The sequence below is a fragment of the Populus nigra genome, chromosome 4 (assembly GCF_951802175.1).
Source record: "Populus nigra chromosome 4, ddPopNigr1.1, whole genome shotgun sequence".
Lineage (NCBI taxonomy): Eukaryota > Viridiplantae > Streptophyta > Magnoliopsida > Malpighiales > Salicaceae > Populus > Populus nigra.
Window position 1 is genome coordinate 1173144 of NC_084855.1, and position 23206 is coordinate 1196349.

General features: G+C 34.5%; 3 protein-coding genes across 5 annotated transcripts; 2 read left to right on the forward strand and 1 right to left on the reverse strand.

The window, feature by feature from the left end:
- Positions 1-4842: 4842 nt before the first annotated feature.
- On the forward strand, positions 4843-6821 carry LOC133692160 (uncharacterized). The gene is made up of 3 exons (XM_062112894.1): positions 4843-5105; positions 5672-5975; positions 6078-6821. Exons 1-3 carry the CDS (start codon positions 5049-5051, stop codon positions 6590-6592), a joined length of 876 nt encoding a protein of 291 aa, XP_061968878.1. The 5' UTR covers positions 4843-5048; the 3' UTR covers positions 6593-6821.
- A 1357-nt stretch (positions 6822-8178) lies between these two features.
- Positions 8179-12152, reverse strand: LOC133692159 (protein kinase STUNTED-like). Its single transcript, XM_062112892.1, has 9 exons — positions 11690-12152; positions 11408-11579; positions 11210-11325; positions 10260-11120; positions 9908-10156; positions 9664-9824; positions 9335-9562; positions 9065-9214; positions 8179-8759 (listed from the first exon to the last, which is right to left on the reverse strand). Exons 1-9 carry the CDS (start codon positions 11904-11906, stop codon positions 8478-8480), a joined length of 2436 nt encoding a protein of 811 aa, XP_061968876.1. The 5' UTR covers positions 11907-12152; the 3' UTR covers positions 8179-8477.
- Positions 12153-16528: 4376 nt separating this feature from the next.
- LOC133692574 (vacuolar protein sorting-associated protein 35B-like) lies at positions 16529-23194 on the forward strand. 3 transcript variants are annotated; one of them, XM_062113624.1, is made up of 22 exons: positions 16530-16757; positions 16835-16931; positions 17022-17145; positions 17240-17425; positions 17585-17672; positions 17883-17939; positions 18032-18121; positions 18230-18352; positions 18738-18812; positions 18887-18946; positions 19360-19476; positions 19681-19920; positions 20000-20065; positions 20177-20266; positions 20562-20651; positions 20962-21051; positions 21324-21392; positions 21750-21830; positions 21972-22079; positions 22183-22286; positions 22540-22653; positions 22746-23194. In XM_062113624.1, the coding sequence occupies exons 1-22, from the start codon at positions 16665-16667 to the stop codon at positions 22954-22956; spliced, it is 2373 nt and encodes a 790-aa protein (XP_061969608.1). In that variant the 5' UTR covers positions 16530-16664; the 3' UTR covers positions 22957-23194. The 3 variants fall into 3 exon arrangements, with proteins under 3 accessions (XP_061969609.1, XP_061969608.1, XP_061969610.1); XM_062113625.1 differs by lacking the exon at positions 21324-21392 and having other exon boundaries at positions 16529-16757; XM_062113626.1 differs by lacking the exons at positions 16530-16757; positions 16835-16931 and having other exon boundaries at positions 17257-17425.
- The last annotated feature ends 12 nt before the right edge of the window (positions 23195-23206 follow it).

Genomic DNA, 23206 nt, shown 5'->3' on the forward strand with positions numbered 1-23206 from the left:
CAAAACATGCACTAAGTGATTGTCCACCCACCCACATCACAAGTTTTTGCAACATCAATTTTCAAAGATTATTTGCCAAAGCAAATTGTAGCAACAAATGAAAACATGTGATTATACCAGAATTCTTGAATATGTGGCAACAAGAAATTTGTAAAAACAAGATACCATAATACTGACACAAATAACTTGTTTATATAATCTAGTCTCGTTAATGTAAATTTTTGAGCCAATAAATGCCTAAAAAATTAAGTGTAAACAATGCAACAATTAGAGCACCATTTCCTTTCTTCGTTGCTGTCAGGAACAGAGTTGTCTGGATGTATCCTTTGAAAAACTTTATCAATCATGCCTATAAACATAAAGCATGTAAGTTTGCAAGCATAGTAAAAAAAAAATAAAGCACATAAATTTGGTGTTCATTTCTCTGGCCTACACCACACAAGAGCCATCTGTTTAACCGGAGATTATATGTTAATAACATTTACTTATTGTTATTACCTGGAGCAGCGAGAGATTGCACTGGAAGGCATATACATTAACTGTGTGTGGAAAATGTTGGTGTGTAACCACTCCTGATTGGTTTTGAGTTCCTTTTTGTTTCCTGTTAATATTTGGTGAATAACACAGCTTGGTAGCTGTGAGGCATCTAAGTGTTCCTCCTCCTTTTGTATCATCCATTATTGTCAATTCCTTCTCACATATAAAAGCAAGTTACCTATCTCTAGTGAGACATACCACAACATAGTGTCCAAACCCCTTGTATTTGTAGCATTGTGGACCATTACTTGTGATCTTTGTTTTCTCCTTTTGTTCTCTTAGCATTGAGCCCCCCAGTTTGTCATACAATGATTATTGTCATTGCGCCGAAAAACTAGTCGTATGCCCTGACTTCATATCCATCGGCATGACTTTCTTCCCTGTTGCATTTCCTAACTGCTTATCAATTTGTAATGCTAATTGGTAGGCTCCTTCCATAGTGATTAATCTTGCGATCAACATTTCTTTATATAGTTCACCACGTAGTCCTTTGCGATATCGGACCAATGTTTATTGGCCAGTTTCTACAATTCTACTGTGGACGGTTAATTCATGGAACCGGTCTGTATACTGATCCACTATTAAGGACCCCTGTCTTAGTTGTAGCATTTCTTCAAACATCATCTGCTCATAGTCAATGGGCAAGTACTTTTCCTTTAGTCATTCCTTCATTTCTTCCCGGTTTGAAATTGGTGGGCGTCGAGTACACCGTAGTTGTTCTTCCACACTTTCCCAGCAAGCTCGTGCATGCCCTTCTAATTTCATTCTAATGTACCAAACCTTTCAGTCTTCTGATACAGTGAACAAGTCAAAATAGTCTTCAATGGTTGTTAACCAATCTTCAAAAGCATGTGGTTCCAGTTTGCCATAGAAATCAGGCACATCCACCTTCATTCATTTCGTGAGCTCATCAATGGGTTGATTCTCCAGTCCTTGCCTGTCACGGTTTCGTGGGAATTCATCCATGTGATGTTGTGCTAGATGGTGATGAGGTTTAAAATCTCTGCCATATTCAGTCTCCAGGTTTTCCCCATGAATCCTATGGCTTCCCTCCAGTGAATCCTCATGAAGTTGACCACGCCCCCTTCTATTAGGAGATCTTACCCCTTTTCGAGCTTGTCGTTCATCCGCAACATCCAGTTAAGGAAGCAATCTAATACATGATTGAAACTAAATATTAATTTGATTAGGAAACTATTTGCTAACTAGGAAAGTAATAACTACAGCTAATGAGTTTTAATCGGGTTTCTTTGATTTCCCCACATTTCTGTTATTTAGTAGGATTCATGAATTACAGGGTCTCCTCCCAAGCCTCCTAATTTGCTTCATAGAAACTCGAAGGAAAAAACAAAATGGTAATTGGCGAGGAAAATGCCCAAATACTTGAAGGATCGAACATCCTGCAGGTCGTAGATATAGACCCGTAACTTAACATCTCAAACTAAACCTCCCTCAAACCAGCTCTACAGCCTGCAACAGGACTGAAAACAACCACCCCCATCAAGCTTTTAAACTTGCATCCATCTTAATTGATAGGTTATGAATCCTAGAGAGCATAGTCATATACTACCTATTCAAATACCTTCACAGAAAAGCAGCTACACATATTTGTTAAAATACATTGTCTGTAAGAAGATACTTCCAACAACAGAAAAATCCCCCCGCCCTAAAATGAATGCCTTTTAGGATGACAAAAATAAAAATACACTGGAAAAATTGGTTCTACCTCATTAAAATTCCATCCATAATGTGATAATAGAGTAGAATACAACCTGAAAAATTAGATAATGTAACAAATTTCTCATCTTCGTTCACTCTTATCAACTAAACAGGTTTAGTTTTTAGTGAAAAATCTTGTAGAATCAGAAACAAGGAGTCAAACGTAAAAAGAAGTAAATTCTTCAACTTCATTTTCTAAACCTTCCTCCATTTCAAAATTCTTCATTTTCTTGGAATTCCCACTTAATTTTACCTCAAAATTGATTTCAAGGCAACGAAACAAGGTAAAAAATTTCCTTGATGCTCCACTACAAAGCCGAAAATAGAGTGTCTTTAACCTTATTGTAGAAAGGGTAAGCTTCGTACTGGTAAAGAACAACGTCATGAGGTATCAATTTCTCCGCCGACAATGCTTCCTTAGCGTGCACCTCTTGCATCAAAGAGGAATTTGTGATGGAGAAAAGCACAATGCCAGCAACACCGCGCACGGCGCAGGGGTTTGATATCCCAAAATGATAAGCTATTCCCTGAGAGAAGCTCTGAGAATTTGAGGCTGCGAAAATGGCTCGGCTCCGGACGGCTAGCTGGTTTTAGAAAAATTTATTGTTCCAAATTAGTTACATTTTATTAATTAATTATTTAATTTATTTAATATATATATATATATATATATATATAAACAAATAAATAAAACTTATAATCTATAAAAAATGATAAGAATATTTCCATATAGAATTTTTTTCTTCTAATTATATATATTTTTTCTTTAAAATAAACTCATGAAATAACTAATATAATATTGTTAATTACTCTTTAAGCATCATAAAATTTCTCGTTAATGAACTCTCGCTCTTTAGAGTTTTATAGGTGTTTTTATAAATGATTAGGGATTGAGCTTAAAAATTAAACATGGTTTTGGTGCTTAATATATGGATGAAGGGAAGAAAAAATTGGGTCAACTTAGTCTATATTAATATTAATTTATTTATACTACTAAGATAATAATAATAATAATAATAATAATAAAAAGGATGAAGAGTTATATCCTACAATAATTGTTAAAGGTTATAACTCTTCCTCTTATAAATATATATGTTAATAATAACAAACAATAACAAAAAAAAGAGGATTATATATATATATATATATATATATATATATATATATATAATATTTTGTATAAAAAAAAAAGTGACTCTTGAAACAAACTCTCTGTAGATTCTTAGAAAAAAATGTTTTTGCAAACAAGATATACTTAGGTTGTAAATAACAAACATGGTTTTTTATTATTTAATGTAACTATGTTTAGATTAATGATACAATTTTCTTCAAACATAATTATTTTTTTATCAAAATATGTTGTTTCGTTGGCTAAATAACATGTTTTCAATGATCAAATAAGTTTTGCCCATTGAAATTTTATTTTAAATTTCAAAGTTTTCCTTGCAAGAAGAATAAAGGAATATATATTTTCTGATATGTTATTCCTCTATTAAAAAAATAAAAATGATTGGCTTGTGTTGTGTCATCAGACATAAGTCTAGCCAAGAGGCGTAACTCTAGGAAGGAAGACCAGGGTTCGATTTCCACAATGTTATATTTTTGTTGAATAAAAACTAAACATTTAAGTGTCGGATTTGTCGCGTGCGGTATCGCCTCAGCATAACAGCTCTTTACCACTAGGCTGTCGCTTTTTTTTTGGTAGAGTATGAAACATATATTTTATATAACTGGAGTTTGCTTACAGTAGATAAAATAAATGATTGAAACTGCTTCTGTCAAGAATCGAACTTGGTTGGCCAAGGGAAAAGTAAGATCCTTACACACCTACCACTGGAATACTATGTATTTTCTACGTGTCTGTACATTAATAATAATATTGTCTATTAATGATGTCCCATTAATTATTAATAATCTATATTAATGATCTAATTATTTGTGCGATTCTGTTCTAATGATTCATCTATTGATTGCCATGCATGTATTGAGATATTTTTTTGGATTAAGTAATTTTCTTTATCAATTTATATTTAACTTAATTAATTTTACAGGTCTTAACATTAATAATTATAGTATTGGAGGGTGTAGTTGTAGTTATTTTTTAAAGTGTTTTTTATTCCAAAACACATTAAAATAATTTTTTTTTTATTTTTTAAAAATTATTTTTGACATCAGCACATCAAAATGATTTAAAAATATTAAAAATATATTAATTTAAAGCAAAAATAAATAAATAAATTTTAATTTTTCTTAAATGTATATTTTAACCACAGTGTCAAATAATGTATTATCTGGGGTCCAGAAGTCAGTAGTATAGCATGTGGGGTGGGGGTGGTCGGTGTATAACAAGTATATATTTTTTGACCCACGGTGTTATTTGAGGGAAAAAAAACTCTATTACTACAATAATTAATGTGAAGGTATAATGTCTTACTAGAGGTTTTATTGTGGGCTTCAGAATTCCAATAGTATCCCTTAAAAGAGAAAGCATGCCAGGTGGCCGATGTACAACAAGGGTATTATCGGCATAAAACACGAACGCACGCTATAAATACAGAGTACCCCATCTTCGTACTTCCCAATTACTGATAGCCAAAAGCGTTGGGAGGCATCGCCGTCTAAAAAACCCTAGACTCAAGTCTTCTAGCGCGAGTTGGTTCGATTTGATTTGGGTTTTTTCTGCTGGATTTCTAGCAAATCGAAGAAACAAAAGCGATTTTATTTATTTATTTGTTAATACCCCTTTGATCTTGGGTGGGTAATTCTAGTTACAGATCCAGATCCATTAACCAATGTCTCGGTGCTTCCCTTACCCGCCTCCGGGCTACTACCGGATCGAGTCGATTAAGGTTTGTTGGGCAAGTTTGATTTTTGCGTCTAATGCTCGACTTGCTTTCGTTGCAAAACTGCACTTGTAGTTGTGTTCTAAATGCTTGCTAGCCTTCTTCGGCCTCAAGACTTGACCTATAGACTTTAGGGTTTTATCACTTAATTCAATTAATTAAGTTAAATAATTAATCCATGTCTAGATATTGCAATCTTGATTCTTCCGCAATCTTATTCTTGATTGGGTTTTTTTGCATGTGTCATTAGGGATTTGAATATAAAGAATCGTAAGAAAATTGGTAGAAATATTGCTCCTGGAAAGTCAATTTTTAGGATGTGGGATGAATTCAAGAAAGCAAAACAAAACAATTAGTATGGAGTCGAATCTTGAGGATGAAGCCCATGAATTGACAAGTGATTTAACCTCTTGCAATGAATTTTAACGTATAATGTCTTAGCTTCCTGTTTCTTGACATAAATTTGGCCAGTGTTCATTTTGTGGGAAGATTTTGTAATTCGTGAGTTGGGTAATTCATACTACTTTGATCCTGGCCATATATTCTAAAATTGTTCTTATGGTACATAAAAGATCCAAAAGGAAAAGGAGCTTTCTGTAACAGAAAGCTATAGAGAGGCAAAGAAGGAGAAGAAAGAAAGAAGGAGGCAGAGGAAAGAAAACAGTAACCAAACTGGTTATTACGGGGGTAAGTCTCAGCAAGAGGGGAAAGGAAGGCTTCCAAAGGAAAAAAGGGAAGAAGCTGAAAAGAGTGGTCTTACTGAAGAACACAATGAGCCCGTATGCCTTCAAAATGTTTGCTATTTGTCTGATGATGGCATTCGGAGCAACAAGAGGAGGAAACTGGACCCCTCAACAACTACTGATGACAAACCTCGTGAGTTTTGCTCATTTCTTCGTTGATTGGTATATTTAATTGGTCTTGTTATTTCTCGCCGGCTTGTTTAATTTTCAAGATGTTGTTATCATCATCAATCAGGCAATGTCTTTCGCATTCGGCTGCCCTTGACAAGGCATAAAGAGCCAGATGTGTCTCTCAATAGTAAAGGGTTGTGCTCTACTTCGGGTGGGGCAGATTCTGTTTCTGGGCAGAGTGAAATTGTCCGTTTATCTGATCAAGAAACTGTCAACTCAAAGGCTGGGGAACTTGCATCTCCACCAGAAAATATACCTTGCAGTTCAGTTTCAGATAAGTTGGAGAGCTCTGTTTCCGAAACTTCTTGGTTCAGATTTCATGATCGCAAGACGTTGAAAGCAGACTCACAATACAAAGGTTTAATTGAGGATTGGGTTCCACCAACTCTTCAGTTTGAGCTTAAAGATTCTGACGATGAAGAGTGGCTTTTTGGGACCTTAAAGCAAGAAAGGCATGGAAACAAGAGACTAAACGAACGCCATGATATCTCGTGTCGTGAAAGTTCTACTTTGTGGCCACGAGCACATTACTTGCCCGAGTCTGATGTTTACGCTTTACCGTATACAATTCCATTTTGATGTGAAGCATCCGTTAATGGAGCCAATTTTGAATTTGTGGTGCAGATTTTACTATTGACATGATAGACAGGTTTAGAGCAGCCAGCGTGTACAACTTGTAAATGAATGTAATTCTTTTTTGTTCTTTGTTATGTACAACAGGTTTAGAGCAGCCAAGTGAATGTTACCCACTCGGAATGTAATTCTTTGCTATCCTGTCAGAAACATTCTGTCTTTGAACATTTTTTGATGCCCTGGATCTTTTTAATATTTTCGTTGATTGAATTATCCATTGATTTAATAAAGAAAACATTTTTCCTTCAATACCAAAGGATTGAATTTCAGTCACCGAGCATAGATCTGGGTTGATTATGCAATGTCACGGTGCTTTCAGTGCCTCTTAGCTGCCTGACCGAATCTTGAAGTTTTGAAAATTGACACTTCTTTTGGTCTTTGCCAAGTGATGTTCCTGTTCTAAATTTGTTATTTCGGCACACAAAAGCTCCAAAGGGAGAGTGTCGAAACGGAAAAGCGTAAAGGGCGAGAAGGACAGGAGAAAAAGCTGAAAAGAGCGATCTTACTGAGGAAGACAAGCAGCCTGTGTCTTCTCAGAGCCTTTGCTACTTGTCTGATGGTGGGAAAACTCATGGTGAGTTTGTGCAATTGATTGGATGCGCGAGTCTTACCATTTCGTGCTGGCATTTTGTAATCTTTCAGCTGTTATGATGATCAATCAGGTACCATTATTCGTATACAGCTGGCATTGAGAAGGCATAGAGGGCCTGATGCGTCTGTTGATGGGGTAGGGGTAGGGTTGCTCTCAACTATGGGAAAGCGGATTCTTTCTCAAGAGCATCAAATTATTGAAACTTCTTTGGGGTCTAGAATGTATGATGATAAGAGGCGGAAAGCAGAATCACTTTACCAAGATTTGATTGCGAATTTAAAGGATTTTTTTTTCATTTTGAGCTAAACAATCCTGATTTTGGGACACAACAAAGCAAGAAACATGGGTGCCAAAGATTGAAAGTTTGCCGTGATGTCTCATGTCATGCTGAATCTACGTCGAGACTGCGTGCACAGTACCTGCCCGAGGCTGATGTTTAGGAAAACACTTGGAGCATGGCCAAGAACTTGTAAGACGTTCATGTTGCCCAGTGCTTTTTTTGTTAAGGTGTCCATGAATGAGCCTCTGTTGGGCACTGTAAGTGTCAATGCGGGAATTGCGATAAAAGGGGCTAGAAGCTGAGAGAGCCACTGTAATGTTTTTGTATTTCTTCTACATCTAATGCAATTTCCTTTCTATATTCTTTTTACAATCTTGTGTTCATTTTCAACCATTGTATAAAATTCTTTCATTTGCAAATCTAACACATGCCCATATACGGTCAATCTTACGGACAGTTTAAAGCCATATAAATCTTCAAATATAATCAAACCATTGGATCATTCCCAGAACATGTGCTGTTCCAGTTCAACCAAAATTCGGTTCTGCTTAGCTCCTTTTGGAACCAGTTTGAATTCTGCTGCCACCCGTTGGTGACTATCATCCTCCCAAACCATTCTTAAGCCTCGATAAACACTCCCTTACTCACTCCACATGAATCTTCCAAATGTTTTTCACAAGTTCTTTTTAATATAGGCCATTAAGTTCCACAGTGCAAACTGAGATTGGTAGTGAATGGGAATGGGATCTTTCTCATTGAAAAAATAGAAGAAAGAATGGAAAAAATGTTGTATGCAACAGAACACTCTTATTTTGGTGCAAACTGAGATCGGTAGTGAAATCCATTACGGCGAACTCACTGTGTATTTCAGTCGTCAACAACCAACCCTCTACTTCACATCCTATATGCCACCTTTTGGTTGCATCGGAGCCAAGCAAGAAGGGAATGCAGCAAAATGATCAACCCTGCGATTCTTTCAGGTAGTCTCTCAACATAGAGCGGCTCTTTCGTCCTGCCCTACTTGGCGTAGTGACATCAACTCTACTTAATGATGCAGTATCAACACTACTATGTGATGCATCATCATCATTTAATTGCAGAAATGAAGTCTCCAGCCTTGGTTTGCAGCCAAAATCCTGGAAAAGGTCATCAAGTTCCTCATCACTAGACTTTTTTAAATCATTAGCATAGCTGTTCACCCATTCTCCTTCGTCTTTTTCACCTCTTAATAGCTCAAGTATCTGGAGCAGGGATGATTGAAATGAAAGTCCTTGTTAGCTTGAACTCAAATGTTATCAAAGAGAATTGAACCAAGTTAAGCTTCTAATATTTAATTGGCGTGGCCAAACAATCTTTAAATTCAAATTTTTCTTGTCCACTGTTAGTCAAAACAAATTCTAGAGAAGCCTGTAGCAAAGTCTTGGCAATTTAGCTCGAAGCGCTGGTGATGTTTATGGATTCTTAAACCAAAACCGCATGTGATTTACAGGTTATTTTAACTAGGAAGAGATCGCAATTGTAACAGTCTTATATCGCTGTTGAGTACCTGGCTAACTTTAGGACGTAATCTAGCTGTTTGTCTGACACAGAGTGTTGCTGCAAGAACCATTCTTTGCATTTGAACAACGTCAAAGTTTCCATTCGTCTTTGGATCCAGCAAAGCTTTTAGATTCCCACTCTCTAATAACGGTGTTGCCTGCATTAGGTTATTCATCAATTTTGTTAGGTCATCCATTGAAACAGTGGTTTTGGGGGACTAAGAAGCAAGAACATCACTAAGATCAGCAACCAGTGAAGAGAGCGGGAAAACTCTTACCCACTTAATCAGGCTCTCCTGTCCTTTCAGATCTTTGGAAATGATTGGTTTCTTTCCGGTTAACAATTCAAGGAGAACTATGCCAAAGGAGTACACATCAATTTTGTCACTGACCCTCCCATTCATGAAATATTCAGGAGCTATATAACCAAAAGTTCCAACAACATCACTATGTATTGCATATGCTGAATCAGCAGGTCCCCATATGGCAAGCCCAAAATCAGATAACTGCATAGATAGAATTAGAACAGCATCAAGATTACGGTACTTGGAATAAATTTTGCCTTGAAAAGTTGTTTTGATGTGCAACAATTTGTTTGCAATAGTACCTGTGGCTGAAAATCTTTTGATAGGAGAATGTTCGAAGATTTAACATCTCTGTGAATAACAGGCCGAGAGCATTCGTTGTGAAGATGATTTAGAGCCTCGGCAATCGCAATAGCCACTTTGAACCTCACTTTCCATGGCAATACAGACTTCCTTCTCTTACCTGCATCACCATTGACACTCGATAACTACACTTATTCCTGCATCATGTCTAAAGAAGCAACCTAGATGCTCAAAGATACTTGCCTTGTAGTCTCTCATCTAAGCTCCCCTGGGATAAGAAATCATAGACCAGAATTAAATGGTTATCCTCGACGCATATGCCAATTAGAGGTGTAATGTGCTTATGCTTTAACGAAGACATGATATCTATTTCCAAGGAGAAGTCACTCCATGCTTCCTTGTACTGTTTTAGAATCTTCACTGCCACTTGCTTACCTCCAGGGAGATATCCTTTATATACGTTGCTACACCCTCCCTCTCCGACGAAGTTCTCTGTTGTAGAAAACAAATTCATATCAACAAAACAATTTGTCAAATAAATGAATCTACAACTCCTTGCCTTATCTAGTTGTGCTATTAGAAAAGAGAATTGAACCTGGGGAGAATTGACGAGTTGCTCTCTTCAGCTCCTCATAACCAAACTGTTTGCAGCCAGACGTGCACACTTTAAAGAAACAGTCCATCTTCTTTGGCAGCTTCATTGGCGCTGCTAAGCAAGCCCCCATATTCTTATCCTTGTAACCACGCATCTTGTTTTCAACATAGCTCTCTACTTCTTTGGAAACAAAATCAATTTGAAATTTCGTAGTTGCTTCTTCAGATCGATCGGTTAGACTCGAAACCCATTGAACCACTGAAAATTTTTCAGCCTGAGATTCTTGAAAAGATTCTAAAGATGCAGAAGTTTTTACACGGAGAAGAGGCCAGCCAGGCCCTGATCGTGTGGAGTTTTTGGTAAGTACATAATCTGGATGTGTAGAAACTTCCTGCTTAAAGCCAAATCTCGCATCTTCTCCATTGCTGCTGCCATCTCTTGACCGATTTTCAGAGGTATGAAACAATTGGATAACAGTCCCTTCAATCTTGCATTCCTTGACAATAGAATAATCTGTTTTGAGATTAGAAGGAATCTTCATTTCATTTGAATTCCTTTCGACCAGTGACATATTCCCTACTTCCGAATTTCTCAACGTGTCCAGAGCTGAACGATTGGTTCTTGGAAGAAGAGGCCAACCAAGCTCTGACTCAGGCAGCGCTCTTCTGATTACAGAAATTGATCTAAAAGTAACTTTTGCCTTGTAACCATTTCTGTCTTTCAAGTAAGCACTGTCATCTCTTGATACCTCTTCAATTCTTCGAAATGTGCAAGATGTGATTTCATTAACATCAGGCACCCTTTCTTCTCTTAAACCGGCATGGTTTGTATCAAGACAAGGCTTGGGATTTAACTTGAAACCTGCAAAATATGATCGAAATCAGAGAGTCCCTTTTTTTACAACTTCTACTAAAAATTTTCCAGAATTAAATGTGATGAATTAATCAAACCTCCCATCAGTTTAATTAAATCCCCTTTGAGCATTATTTTCGCCTCTTGAGCAGCCCAAACAACGATAGTTGCAGGCAAGTGATTGGCAAAAAACTTATCCCATGAACGCCCGTTCCTGAAAGATATTTAAATACAAAATCAGAAAGAAACTCAAGAACTCAACCACTTTCTTTTGTAGAATTTCCATCTCAACTCACCCGGGAGAGTTTCCTGGGTTTAGTTCCACTGACAGAGCTGCACAACGCTTTACCGCTTTCTTCAAAACCTTCTGGATAGAGCATGAACTTGAAACAGGACGAACCCTTTTCACCAATCCCTTATAGCATCGTGAACAGTCTTTTGTGCCTAAGCTGTCTTGAAAATCATTATCTTGAGAAGAATACACTAGTAGCGAAGAAGAAAATCGGAACAGTTCAAAGAGTTAAACCAGTTAGTATTCAAGATTGAAAAAACACGTAGACTTTGCTTGTAACTAATACCTGAACTGGTGAGCACCTGATGCACAAATTTGGCACCTTCAGAGAGATCACAGTTGAGACACTCTGCACAAGAATTGCCTATCAGGTTTCCATAAAAAACCTGTTCCATTTTCTTCAAATCTTCTGCTAAAATTCCCTCAAGAACGCTTAATTCTCCTTTCATTGCGTTCAAGCCTCTCTGGTCCAACCTTAATCTCCAACCTCCCCTAGCATTCATTTTAAGTATGTTTCACATTTCTGCCATTTATGACCATCAGCAATAACACTAGTCCCATATACAGCCCGCCATTACTATTCGCCCCATAGATAGAATATTACATTCTTTTTTAATGAATTCAAACAACAACCAACAGAAAGATTACAATAAGGAAACAACAAGGTAAAAACCACAAACAATTCTAAAGAAACATCTTAGTCATTGATTATATGATTACGAACACTAAAAAGTGTGACCATAAAGGTAGAGAAGTCCATATGATAAAATGGTTGAATCTTTAAAAACATGGACAAGTTGACACGGGACCTATGCTTGATGTCGAAAATTTGACTATGTTCTTTGTTTTTATCAAAGCTTACCAAACATTCTTAAATTATATGGACATCAAGACAAAAGATTGCCCGTCATTAGAAGAAAGTTTAGCTTAGCTTCACCGAAATTAAAAGAGAAATAAAAGGTAAAGTCTGCACGTCTCATTCATTTTTTAATACAAGTCCAACAATCTTCAGTTTTTGACCAAAGTCTACCAAACAAGCAAACCAAAGTCTTTGTGTGTTTTGTCTATGAATATCCTCCTTTGACCTGGTCCCAGTTTGGATAATTTTTTTTCATTTTTTTTTTGGTTTTTTTTTTGGGATAATCTTATGATTGCATTTTATTTGTCAAAGGTTAAGAAGGTTAAGTATTAATTCCTTAGCTTTTAATTTCTTTTCAGTGTGAGTTTATTTTTGCTATTAAACTTGTTTTTTAAAGTGTTTTCTGAATTATATTTTTACTAAAAAAATATTAAATTAATATTTTAGGTGTTTTTTTATATAATTTTAATGTGTTAATATAAAAAATAAAAATATAAAAAATATTATTTCTAGAATTTTCAATTAAAAAATAATTTATAAAAACATACATTAACAACACACAAGTTAGAAAAACTTTAGAGATATAGGTAATTTTTTTAAAGGGTGGGGGGTTTCTTGTACCTTGAGCCTTTTACTGTTTTATTCACATCATCATTCTTCTGTTTTTTTTATAAAAAAATAATGCTTGCAATTATCATTGAGCCACACTAATATTCATTATTTATTTTTTAAAATTATATTTATTTTAAATTTTAAAAAATCTATTGAAATTGCCATTATACCTAATTTATTATATACAAGTCAAACATCATTAACATTTCACTCTTCAAGTAGTTTCTTGCAGCTTTAACATTTAAACCTCGAATACTTAATTTAATTTAACTCTAACAAGAAAAAAAAAAATCTAAATTGAACACTTGAATAAAACAAGCGACGCGTCGCTATATCTTAGATATCAACCATGACACGTCGTTTATTTAGGTAAAACTCATTTTTGTAGATCACATGTTCCCCAGTATCAAACGACAGGGTCGTTATCCGAGGTCCTAAAGCAGAGCGACATGTCACCCGTTAGCCTTAGATGGGTTGTTTGATTTAATGAGAAAAATCTCACATTATCCCTCCTCAATTTAATTTGTAGGAAATTAGGAATTGTTTAATAACTTCAATGTATTTTTTTGTTTCTGCTAAGAATAGATGCGTTCGAAGATAATCATGCCAACATCTAAGTTTACTCTAACTTTACATTCAGAGATAAACAACGAAGAAAACAATCAATATACAAATTAATTAGTTAATCATCATTTAAATTTACATTTAAACATTTACCAAATTTTAATAATAAAATTAAACTATCAGTATGGAGTTTTTTAGAAAAATATATTTTTTTCTATTTATTATAATGTTTTTTTAGTTTTTTTTTCTATTTAAAATGAATATTTCTCTTAGTTCATTTTTTCTACTCAATATTATTAATATTTTTTCTAGTTTTTTTTATATATAAATAGTTGTAATAGTTTCTTGGCAAGCGAAGACATGAATAAATAAAAAATAAATATTTTTGTTGTTTTTCCATATTTAATTGTTTTTATAGGGTTTTGACATGTTGTAGATTCGTTTATTTTTTGCTCTTATCTGCGATAATTGATATTAGAACTCTCAATTTTTAATAGTTTTTTTTGTTTTATTATGTGCTGCAGGATAACTATGGCTATAAAAAATTGTAGAACAAAATGTGCTTGTATAGAAGAGGATGAAGAGATTTTTCCTTTAAAAAAATCATTAAAAATCTAATATGTTATTTATATTTGCATCAATTGTTATCACTCAAAATATTAGTGGTGAGACTCACGATAAAACACCTGGAAAAGGATGTTGTTTTAGGGATTTATGATAGGTTAACTTGTAAAAAAAAAAAAGTCAGGGACCATGAAAAATTCTTGATGGAAAATAATTTTTAATTGCATACTACACTTAATGAGTTCCTTCCAACTTGAGATGCTAATGGAGGTAATTTTTAAGAAATTTTTTTTTATTATTATAATATTTTTTATTTTAATATAATATTTTTCCTAATTTATGTTTTTATTCAATATTATTAGAGTTTTTTATTTTTTTTTTCTTTATAAAAAACTGTAATAGCTTTTGGGTAAGTGAAGATATAAATAAATAAAAATTAAATATTTTGATTGTCTTTTTATATTTATAGTATTTTTTATTCTTTAAAAAATTAATTAGTAACGAATCTCTTTATTATTCACTCTCATATACATTAATATTTTATACATCATATATATGCTTAAAGTATATTGATTTTTTTGAGCCCCGTCACAATGTGCGGGCGCCCGCCTTATGCTAATTACCGAGTGAAGTGAATTATTTCTCTTAATACCGTCTCTGATTCTGAAAGAATATTACAGGCCAAACCCACATTTGTTTAAAGAGAAAAGTAGGCCATAAGCAATGAGGCTCATCCGTAGCCTAACCCATTATCCATCAGCATCTTTTCCTTAAAATTACGCTCGTAGCCCTCCGAGCTCCATAAAAAAAAACACATTATTATTATTATTATTATTATTATTATTATTATTATTAACATTAATTCAACATATACTAAAAAGTCAGCACATTTTACTATAAGCAATGAACAGTTCATTTTAATCCTCTATTTTTTAAAAATATTTTTTTTTTCTAATTTCAAACTTAGTTTTTTTAAAAAAAATTATCCTTCAATATTGGATTTATTAGATATTAGACTTTGTAATCTATTTCAATTTACTTTCAATGAAATTATTTCGGTTTCATAACCTGGGTCACGAGTTTTATATATTAACTATGTTAACTCGGGTATTTTTTATCATTTTTTAAATTAAATGTTTTTTAAAAAAACTTTATCCTTTAACATTAAATTGATTAGGAATCATGTTTCATAATTATTTTTTAATTTGTTTTTTTATAGAAATATCATCGTTTCTTAACCCGAATTTAACATGTTAATTTGAGTTAACTTTTATCATTTTTTTTAAATATATTAAAAGGCCTTGGCATTTCACTACAGTAATGAACAATGAAATGCCAATACCTTTTTTCACTTTGATCTTTAATTATTTTATTTTTTAAAAAAATATTATCCTTTAATATTAGATTTATTAGGTATTGAACATCATAATTTATTTTAACTTGATTTCTATAAAGTTATTCTCATCTCATGACCTAAGTCACGAGTTTTGCGAACTAACCATGTTAACTTTATATTTTTTAATTAATTTCTTTCTCAACTTCATCATTCAATATTGAGTTTATCAGGAATTGAAGTTCATAATTGTTTTTTTATTTGATTTATATGAGATTATCATGATTTCATAATCCGAAGTGCGAGTTTTATAGGTTAACAAGTTGGGTCAGTTTTTTTAAGAAAAAAATTAAATATTTTTATTCAATTTTATTATTTAACATTGGGTTGATTCGAAACTAGACTTTATAATTTTTTTCTATGAAATTATCCCTGATTCTTGATTCAAGTTTGATTGGTTAATCCGAGTGGACTCAAATCATTTTTTAATCTTTTTTTTCAAATTGATCCCTCGATACTAGGTTTGATTGAGAATTAAAATTCATAATTTTTGTGTATGATTTCTATGAGGTTATTATAATTTTATGACCTAGATCACGAGTGAAGCTGGTTAACTCGGATAATTATTTGTGTTTGTTGTTTTAGATGAACTTTTTTTTTTAAATTTTATCATTTAATATTAGATTTATTGAGAATTAAGCTTTATAATTTATTTTATTTTATGTTTTATGAGATTATCTCGGATTCATAACTTAGATTATAAGTTTGATTAGTTGATTTATATGTTTTTTTTAAAATTTCATTACTCAACAATAAGTTAATTGAAAATTAAACTTTATAATTTATTTTGATTTACTTTATATTAGGTTATTTTAGCTCAATGATCTAGTTTGATATATTAGTCTAAATTGACTCAGATCATTTTATTAATTTAATTTTGTTTTCAATTTTATCATTTATTCATTGTAAATTAAATTTTATAAGTTTTTAGAAAATTATAGAGTTTTATAATCTAAATAACAAATTCAATAATTTAAATTCATTCATGTTAATCTAATATTTATAAAAAATAGTTTCATTTTTTATAATCAAACTATTATCGGTTGTCCGAAATTTTTTACATTATTTAATATTTTTATGCTAAAAAAAATGTGTAATCTAGTTATTATTTTAATTACATTCACCCCCTACGGCATTTTCTTTCCGTTGGCATTTCTATTTGTGACTTGCCAGCCAGGCATCGTCACTGTATTGATTCCTTCAAACTCCAGCTCACTGCAACTTCCTGATCCAAACAAGAACCGAAGAGAGGAAGAAACGGAGAAGACAATGATCTTAGCCGGAATAGAAGACGAAGACAAATGGCTAGCAGAAGGAATTGCCGGCATTCAACACAACGCCTTTTACATGCATCGCGCTCTGGTAATCAATTAAGCTTTGCAATCTTACTTAATTTCCAATCCGAAACCCTAATTCTGCTCTCAATTTTCAAATCTCAGGACTCGAACAATCTCCGAGACGCTCTCAAATGCTCAGCTCTAATGCTATCAGAGCTTCGAACTTCTAAACTCTCTCCTCACAAATACTACGATCTCTGCACGTTTCTAACCCTAATCTCTGGACTTAATTTCTCTAATTCTTCGAAATGATTTGAATTAAAATTTTTATTTATTTATTTATTGTTAGATATGAGAGCGTTTGATGAATTGAGGAAACTAGAGATATTTTTCAAAGATGAGAGTAGACATGGCGTTTCGATTGTTGATTTATACGAACTTGTGCAACATGCTGGAAATATATTGCCTAGACTGTAAGTTGCATATGTAATTTGTGCTGCTGCTTTTCTTTTTTTTCTTTTTTTTTTCCTGTTTGGTTGAAGTTGGCATTGTTGAAATTTTTAACAGGTATCTACTGTGTACAGTAGGATCGGTGTATATCAAATCGAAGGAGGCTCCGGCTAAGGATGTGCTCAAGGATCTTGTAGAGATGTGTCGCGGTGTTCAACATCCGATTCGCGGATTGTTTTTGAGGAGTTATCTTGCTCAAGTTAGTAGAGATAAGTTACTGGACCTTGGGTCTAAGTATGAAGGGTAAGAGATGTTAGTTTTAGGAATTTAGTGGTAAAGTTTTGTTAGTTTCTTATTGTCATTGACATTAAAGTATTTGAGGAATGAGTGTATTGATAATTTCACATGATGATTTTTAATTTGCTTTCAATTTGAATTTAGTGTTGTTTTTTTATTCTCCAGAGCTGAGGACACAGTAATGGATGCTGTAGAATTTGTGCTGCAAAATTTCACTGAGATGAACAAGCTTTGGGTCCGGATGCAGCATCAGGTTTGATGTATATCTGCTAACACCTGTTTTCACATTTTTTTGTTTTTATATTTTTGAAATGCATAGCACCACAGTACTTGCATGCCATGCTGGGTAAAATGGATCATGAGAGCATGATTTTTGGCCATGCAGGTGTTTTGGTGTTTGTGATCATTCATACTCTTTGGTGATCCTGAGTTGAGGCCTTCAATTGGGCTTTCTGGTCTGCAGGGGCCTGTTTGGGTTAAAGAGAAGCTGGAAAAGGAAAGAAGCGAGCTTCGTGATCTTGTAAGCATTTAGTCTTTATCTATCACTGAACAAGCACTCTCCTTGAAACGAATTTATAAGCAATACATGCATCTCATTTTTTTCTCCCTCAGGTAGGGAAGAACCTCCATGTTCTTAGTCAGATAGAGGGTGTGGACCTTGAGATTTACAGAGACACCGTTCTTCCCAGAGTTTTAGAGCAGGTCTGATCCTCTCAGTTTCCTTTTGTTGCTTCTTTTTCCATTAGTTTGAAATCTATAACATCTGTATCTGATGATATGTTGATTTTTCATGTAAATATGCTGTTACAGGTTGTCAACTGTAAAGATGAGCTTGCACAGTATTATTTTATGGACTGCATAATTCAAGTCTTTCCAGATGAGTACCACTTGCAGACCCTTGAGACATTGTTGGGGGCCTGCCCCCAGCTTCAGGTAGATTATTTTCCAGTTCAAGGACTGTTTTGTTCACATATAGGACTTAACATTTCTGATCTTTGGCTGTGGCCATGGTACTTGTAGTTGCCTCAACTATTATATAAAGTACAAGCAAAATAAATTCCTTATAATGGACATTTTTAAAGTCTGGATAGCATTAGCTTTATTATTTAGTTATTCCTGAATTCAATACGCTCCCACCCCAAAACCTCAACCACGGCTGGGGGCCCACATTGGTATCTATTTATTTAGTTTTAAGGATTATTAAGTTAATAACTCTGTTTTTTTAAGAATACAGATGTTGTATTTGCCTTCTTGTTCCTCTTTTAGTTAAGACCTACACATTGACATATTTTCTCTGTGCGACATTGTCTGCTTCCAGCCAACAGTTGATGTTAAGACAGTGCTATCACGGTTAATGGCAAGATTATCCAATTATGCTGCTTCAAGTGCGGACGTGAGTTGTCTTTATGACTCTGACCCTTGTAAGTCATGCTATTGCATTTTTATTAATGATGCCTTATCTTCCAGGTTTTACCCGAGTTCCTGCAAGTGGAGGCATTTGCTAAATTGAGCAGTGCTATTGGAAAGGTAAATTTCTCCCAAGTAAAAGTAGAAGATCAGTGTTTTGCTGGTGTTTGATACGATGCATGAGAGTGCTTTGAGAAATAGGCTCATGGGTTGGTTTTCCCAAAATAGTTGCTATTCTGTCTGCTTCCATATATTTTTATCTTTAAGAGGTGTTTTGTTTACAGTGGAAGAGCGTTCTGTTTCATGCAAGTTGGCTTGTAGGCTAGCCAAAAGGCTTACATCTTATAAAGGTGTTAGACTAAAAACCAACACTAACTTAACATAGTGACAGAAGTGAGTGACTTTCATGACACCCCCTGAAGTTAACTGAAACACTTAAGTCTTTTCATATTTCACTTTTAATTATGTGTTTATTTTTTATTAGTCTATAATCTTAATCCTTCATAAGTTGATCGGCAACCATTCCATGGCAGGTAATTGAAGCACAGGTTGACATGCCTATTGTTGGAGCCGTTGCTTTGTATGTCTCTCTCCTCACATTTACACTCCATGTTCATCCTGAACGGCTTGATTATGTGGATCAAGTACTGGTACGCTTTCTTTTAATAAACGTGAATAATACTCTCATCTGAGCATCTAAGTTTTTCCCTGTTCTTCATGGTTTTTAACATGATATTGGCTGGTCAAATTGCCATACAACATTCAGGGCACCTTCTTTGGTCTTCTGTATCAATTAGATCACGAAGATGTTATTCCACAGAACAATTTTTTATATATTTTTAAATTATTTACAGGGGGCATGTGTTAAGAAGCTCTCTGGAAAGCCAAAACTTGAAGATATCAGAGCAAAAAAACAATTTGTTGCACTTCTGAGTGCTCCATTAGAAAAGTACAACGATATTGTCACTGCCTTGACACTGTCTAATTACCCTCATGTCATGGACTGCCTTGATTATGAAACAAACAAGATCATGGCTATGGTTATTATTCAGAGCGCTATGAAAAATAACACTTGCATTTCTACTGCTGACAAGGTAAAGTATCCCTACATATTCAAATCTCATACATTATCCTTTGCAAATATGGTAATCCTTGCTGTTATTCTCTTTTTAGGTTGAGGTGTTGTTTGAACTAATAAAAGGGCTAATAAAGGATTTGGATGAGACTGCTACAGATGAGGTGCATGTTGAATGTTTTTTCAGTATGAATTTCACGTTATAAAGTTATGAATGATTAATATTTTATGGATAGCCTGCTCTCTAACACTCCCTTGATCTGCGATATAAATAGCTCGATGAGGAGGATTTCAAGGAAGAACAAAATTCTGTTGCTTGCCTCATACATATGCTTTATAATGATGATTCAGAGGAAATGTTGAAGGTAAGTTGTTGGTTTAGAGGTATCCTGCAGGCTTATTATGATGTTAACTTTACTTTAATAGATTAATAAATTGTTATACAACCACCTATATTATCACTAAAATGAGGAAGTTAGATGAGCTTCTCTTGGACAAATGTCTTATAGTTATACAGTCTTACTAAAATTGAGAATCCAATTGACTGTGAGATTTAAATTTTTGGAGCCTTGAGGTTACAATGTTTAGGTCCTGTACTATCATAATCATACAATTTACCTTATTTAATTTTCTCAATAAAAAAAGTCTCTTTTCATTCAGATTATCTGTGTTGTGAGGAAGCATATAATGGCTGGAGGATCGCAACGATTACCTTTTACTGTCCCTCCTCTCATATTTTCTGCACTCAGGGTATGTTTCTTCTCATATCTCTGCAAGCTTGCCAGATTGTATGCCTGATTGTGATTTTAATGATTCAATATAGCACAGAATGTGTGACATTGCATATTGAAATCTTTTGAATCAACCCTGCTATGGTTAAGAAGCACTTGGCTATTCACATAGGACAAGCTTTTTGTAGGGAGAAAAATTGGTCTTAAGGATTCTAGATTTCTGAGACTTAAAGAGTAGTGTTCGGTTTAACTTTGTGATCTCTGATCTCATAGCACCACTACTTACTCTCTTGAACTGATTTTTCTTTGGAATTCTGTGTGGTTCCTAGTTGGTGAGAAAGTTGCAAGATCAGGATGGAAATGTAGTGGGAGAAGAAGAGCCTGCAACGCCTAAGAAAGTTTTTCAGCTCCTGAACGAGGTAAATATATATAAGCAATCTTTTATTGCTGTTAAGAGGTCCCATGGTTAACGTCTTTACATGTTTGACTCCTAATTGCCCTATATAAATTGTTCAGCTACCTTTTATGGAGAATTTCCTTTCCAAAAGTGTATTCATATCCCACCTCTTTTTTCTCTTGCATTCTTATCAACCTATTGCTGCCTTGCTGGTCATGTGTTCCTTGTTCATATTCCTTTCTTTGATACAACTCATCTTCTTGATGCTTAAAGTATGTTATCTGTTTTTATCAGACAATTGAGGCTCTTTCATCTGTTTCCTCACCTGAGCTGGCATTAAGGTTATACTTGCAATGTGCTGAGGTATACCGTGGCTAAACTTGGTACTGCAGAAAATTGACCTGGAAATGATTAGAGGAATAATTTTTTGTTCAATACAAAAAAAGAAAGAGAGAAAGAAAGAAAAGAAAAGAAAAGAAAAGAAAAGAACAGCTGTCAAATTCATGCACATGTGCACCCATACACTGGCATTTTAAACGAGGGGAAAAGGGCTTTTCTTTAATTTTTTCTGGTCTAAAAGGCTATAATGTCATCTTACTATATCACCTTTGCTTTTATCATATCTTATAAGGGAAATCTTTTCTGCTCACACTTGCGTGCAAGCTTATGCTTAATTATACATTTTTGACCTCTATTTTGTTGTTCTATGATAATAACCAGGCTGCCAATGACTGTGATCTGGAGCCAGTTGCTTATGAGTTTTTTACACAGGCATTCATATTATATGAGGAAGAAGTTGCGGTAACTCGTGAACCATTTCTTTTTGCCAGAGCCACTCAGACAGAGTGACTCTCTGTGCACGTTCTTGAAATAAAGATTGTTGTGGGTCACATTTACTCAATTTAATTTTTTTTTATATTTACATCTATATATTGCTTTCAGGACTCCAAGGCTCAGGTGACTGCATTACATCTAATAATTGGGGCTCTCCAGAGGATGAATGTATTTGGTGTTGAGAACAGGGACACTCTGACACACAAGGCCACGGGAGTAATAGTTCTTATGTATTCTGTTATTACAGTGTCATGTCCTTGCAGTTTTTTTCCGAAACCTTTACTGTCTCCTCATTTCTCTATCTTCTTCCCTTTGTCAGCATTCTGCAAAGCTTTTGAAGAAACCTGATCAGTGCAGAGCAGTCTACGCATGCTCACATCTATTTTGGGTTGATGATCAGGATGGCATCAAGGATGGGGAAAGGTGCTGTACCTTTTTGCTTAAAACCATTGTATTCTACTTGAATAACTGTACAGTTCTATCCATGAACCAATCACTCCTCTGCAAGAACTTGTCCTCGTGATAGGTGTTCCTACTTTTGAACCTGCATTATTGCTATTATTCAATGTTGTCTCCTGGCCAGTAGACTTGTATTTCATTTTGTGACAAGTTTTAGCTACTTATATATGTGAAGAACACTTGAGCGGATGACTCCAGATGCCTTCTCTAATTTCAGGGTCCTGCTTTGCCTCAAGCGTGCCTTGAGGATTGCAAATGCAGCTCAGCAGATTGCCAATGCAACAAGGGGTTGCAGTGGACCGGTCACACTGTTTGTTGAGATATTAAACAAGTGAGTAGCTTGGATCTGTAATTTTAATCTTATTATTCATTTGTCACATAGCATCTGGCATTGTATGATAATTACGGGGGCACATGCTTCAGGTACCTGTACTTTTTTGAGAAAGGAAACCCGCAGATTACTAGTGCTGCAATACAAGGACTGATCGAATTAATTACTAATGAAATGCAAAGTGACTCCACCACACCAGATCCAGCATCAGATGCCTTCTTTGCCAGCACAATTCGGTACATTCAGTTCCAGAAACAAAAGGGTGGTGTTATGGGTGAGAAATTTGGGCCTATCAAGGTGTAAGTAAGATGCCTGAAAGATTGGAATCGAGTCAAACTGATTTGTTTGGGTTTCAACAGCAGGAACCGTCCAGGAGTTGTGGTTTGTAAAATTTTCTAATCCAGCATTTGATTTTGTTTTCTTCTTGAACTTTTTCCCCCGAAGTTCAGTAATTATAATCTGTGCATTATTCTCCGTGGGAATGTTTCAAATAATTATTGGTCAAAGCATTGTGGTGGTATACAAGGGCCTGTCTTTCTCATGCACTATTTAT

What these genes read in the sequence shown, in the direction of transcription:
- LOC133692574 (XM_062113624.1), top strand. Translation starts at nt 16,665, where the DNA reads ATGATCTTAGCCGGAATAGAAGACGAAGACAAATGGCTAGCAGAAGGA. An exon ending in CTTGGGTCTAAGTATGAAGG is followed by an intron (nt 17,426 to 17,584) that starts GTAAGAGATGTT and finishes TTTATTCTCCAG; the next exon opens with AGCTGAGGACACAGTAATGG. An exon ending in TCATATTTTCTGCACTCAGG is followed by an intron (nt 20,652 to 20,961) that starts GTATGTTTCTTC and finishes TGTGGTTCCTAG; the next exon opens with TTGGTGAGAAAGTTGCAAGA.
- LOC133692159 (XM_062112892.1), bottom strand. Translation starts at nt 11,906, where the DNA reads ATGAATGCTAGGGGAGGTTGGAGATTAAGGTTGGACCAGAGAGGCTTG. An exon ending in AACCCAGGAAACTCTCCCGG is followed by an intron (nt 11,326 to 11,407) that starts GTGAGTTGAGAT and finishes AATATCTTTCAG; the next exon opens with GAACGGGCGTTCATGGGATA. An exon ending in CAAAAGATTTTCAGCCACAG is followed by an intron (nt 9,563 to 9,663) that starts GTACTATTGCAA and finishes CTATCTATGCAG; the next exon opens with TTATCTGATTTTGGGCTTGC.
- LOC133692160 (XM_062112894.1), top strand. Translation starts at nt 5,049, where the DNA reads ATGTCTCGGTGCTTCCCTTACCCGCCTCCGGGCTACTACCGGATCGAG. An exon ending in ACCGGATCGAGTCGATTAAG is followed by an intron (nt 5,106 to 5,671) that starts GTTTGTTGGGCA and finishes GGTACATAAAAG; the next exon opens with ATCCAAAAGGAAAAGGAGCT. An exon ending in AACTACTGATGACAAACCTC is followed by an intron (nt 5,976 to 6,077) that starts GTGAGTTTTGCT and finishes ATCATCAATCAG; the next exon opens with GCAATGTCTTTCGCATTCGG.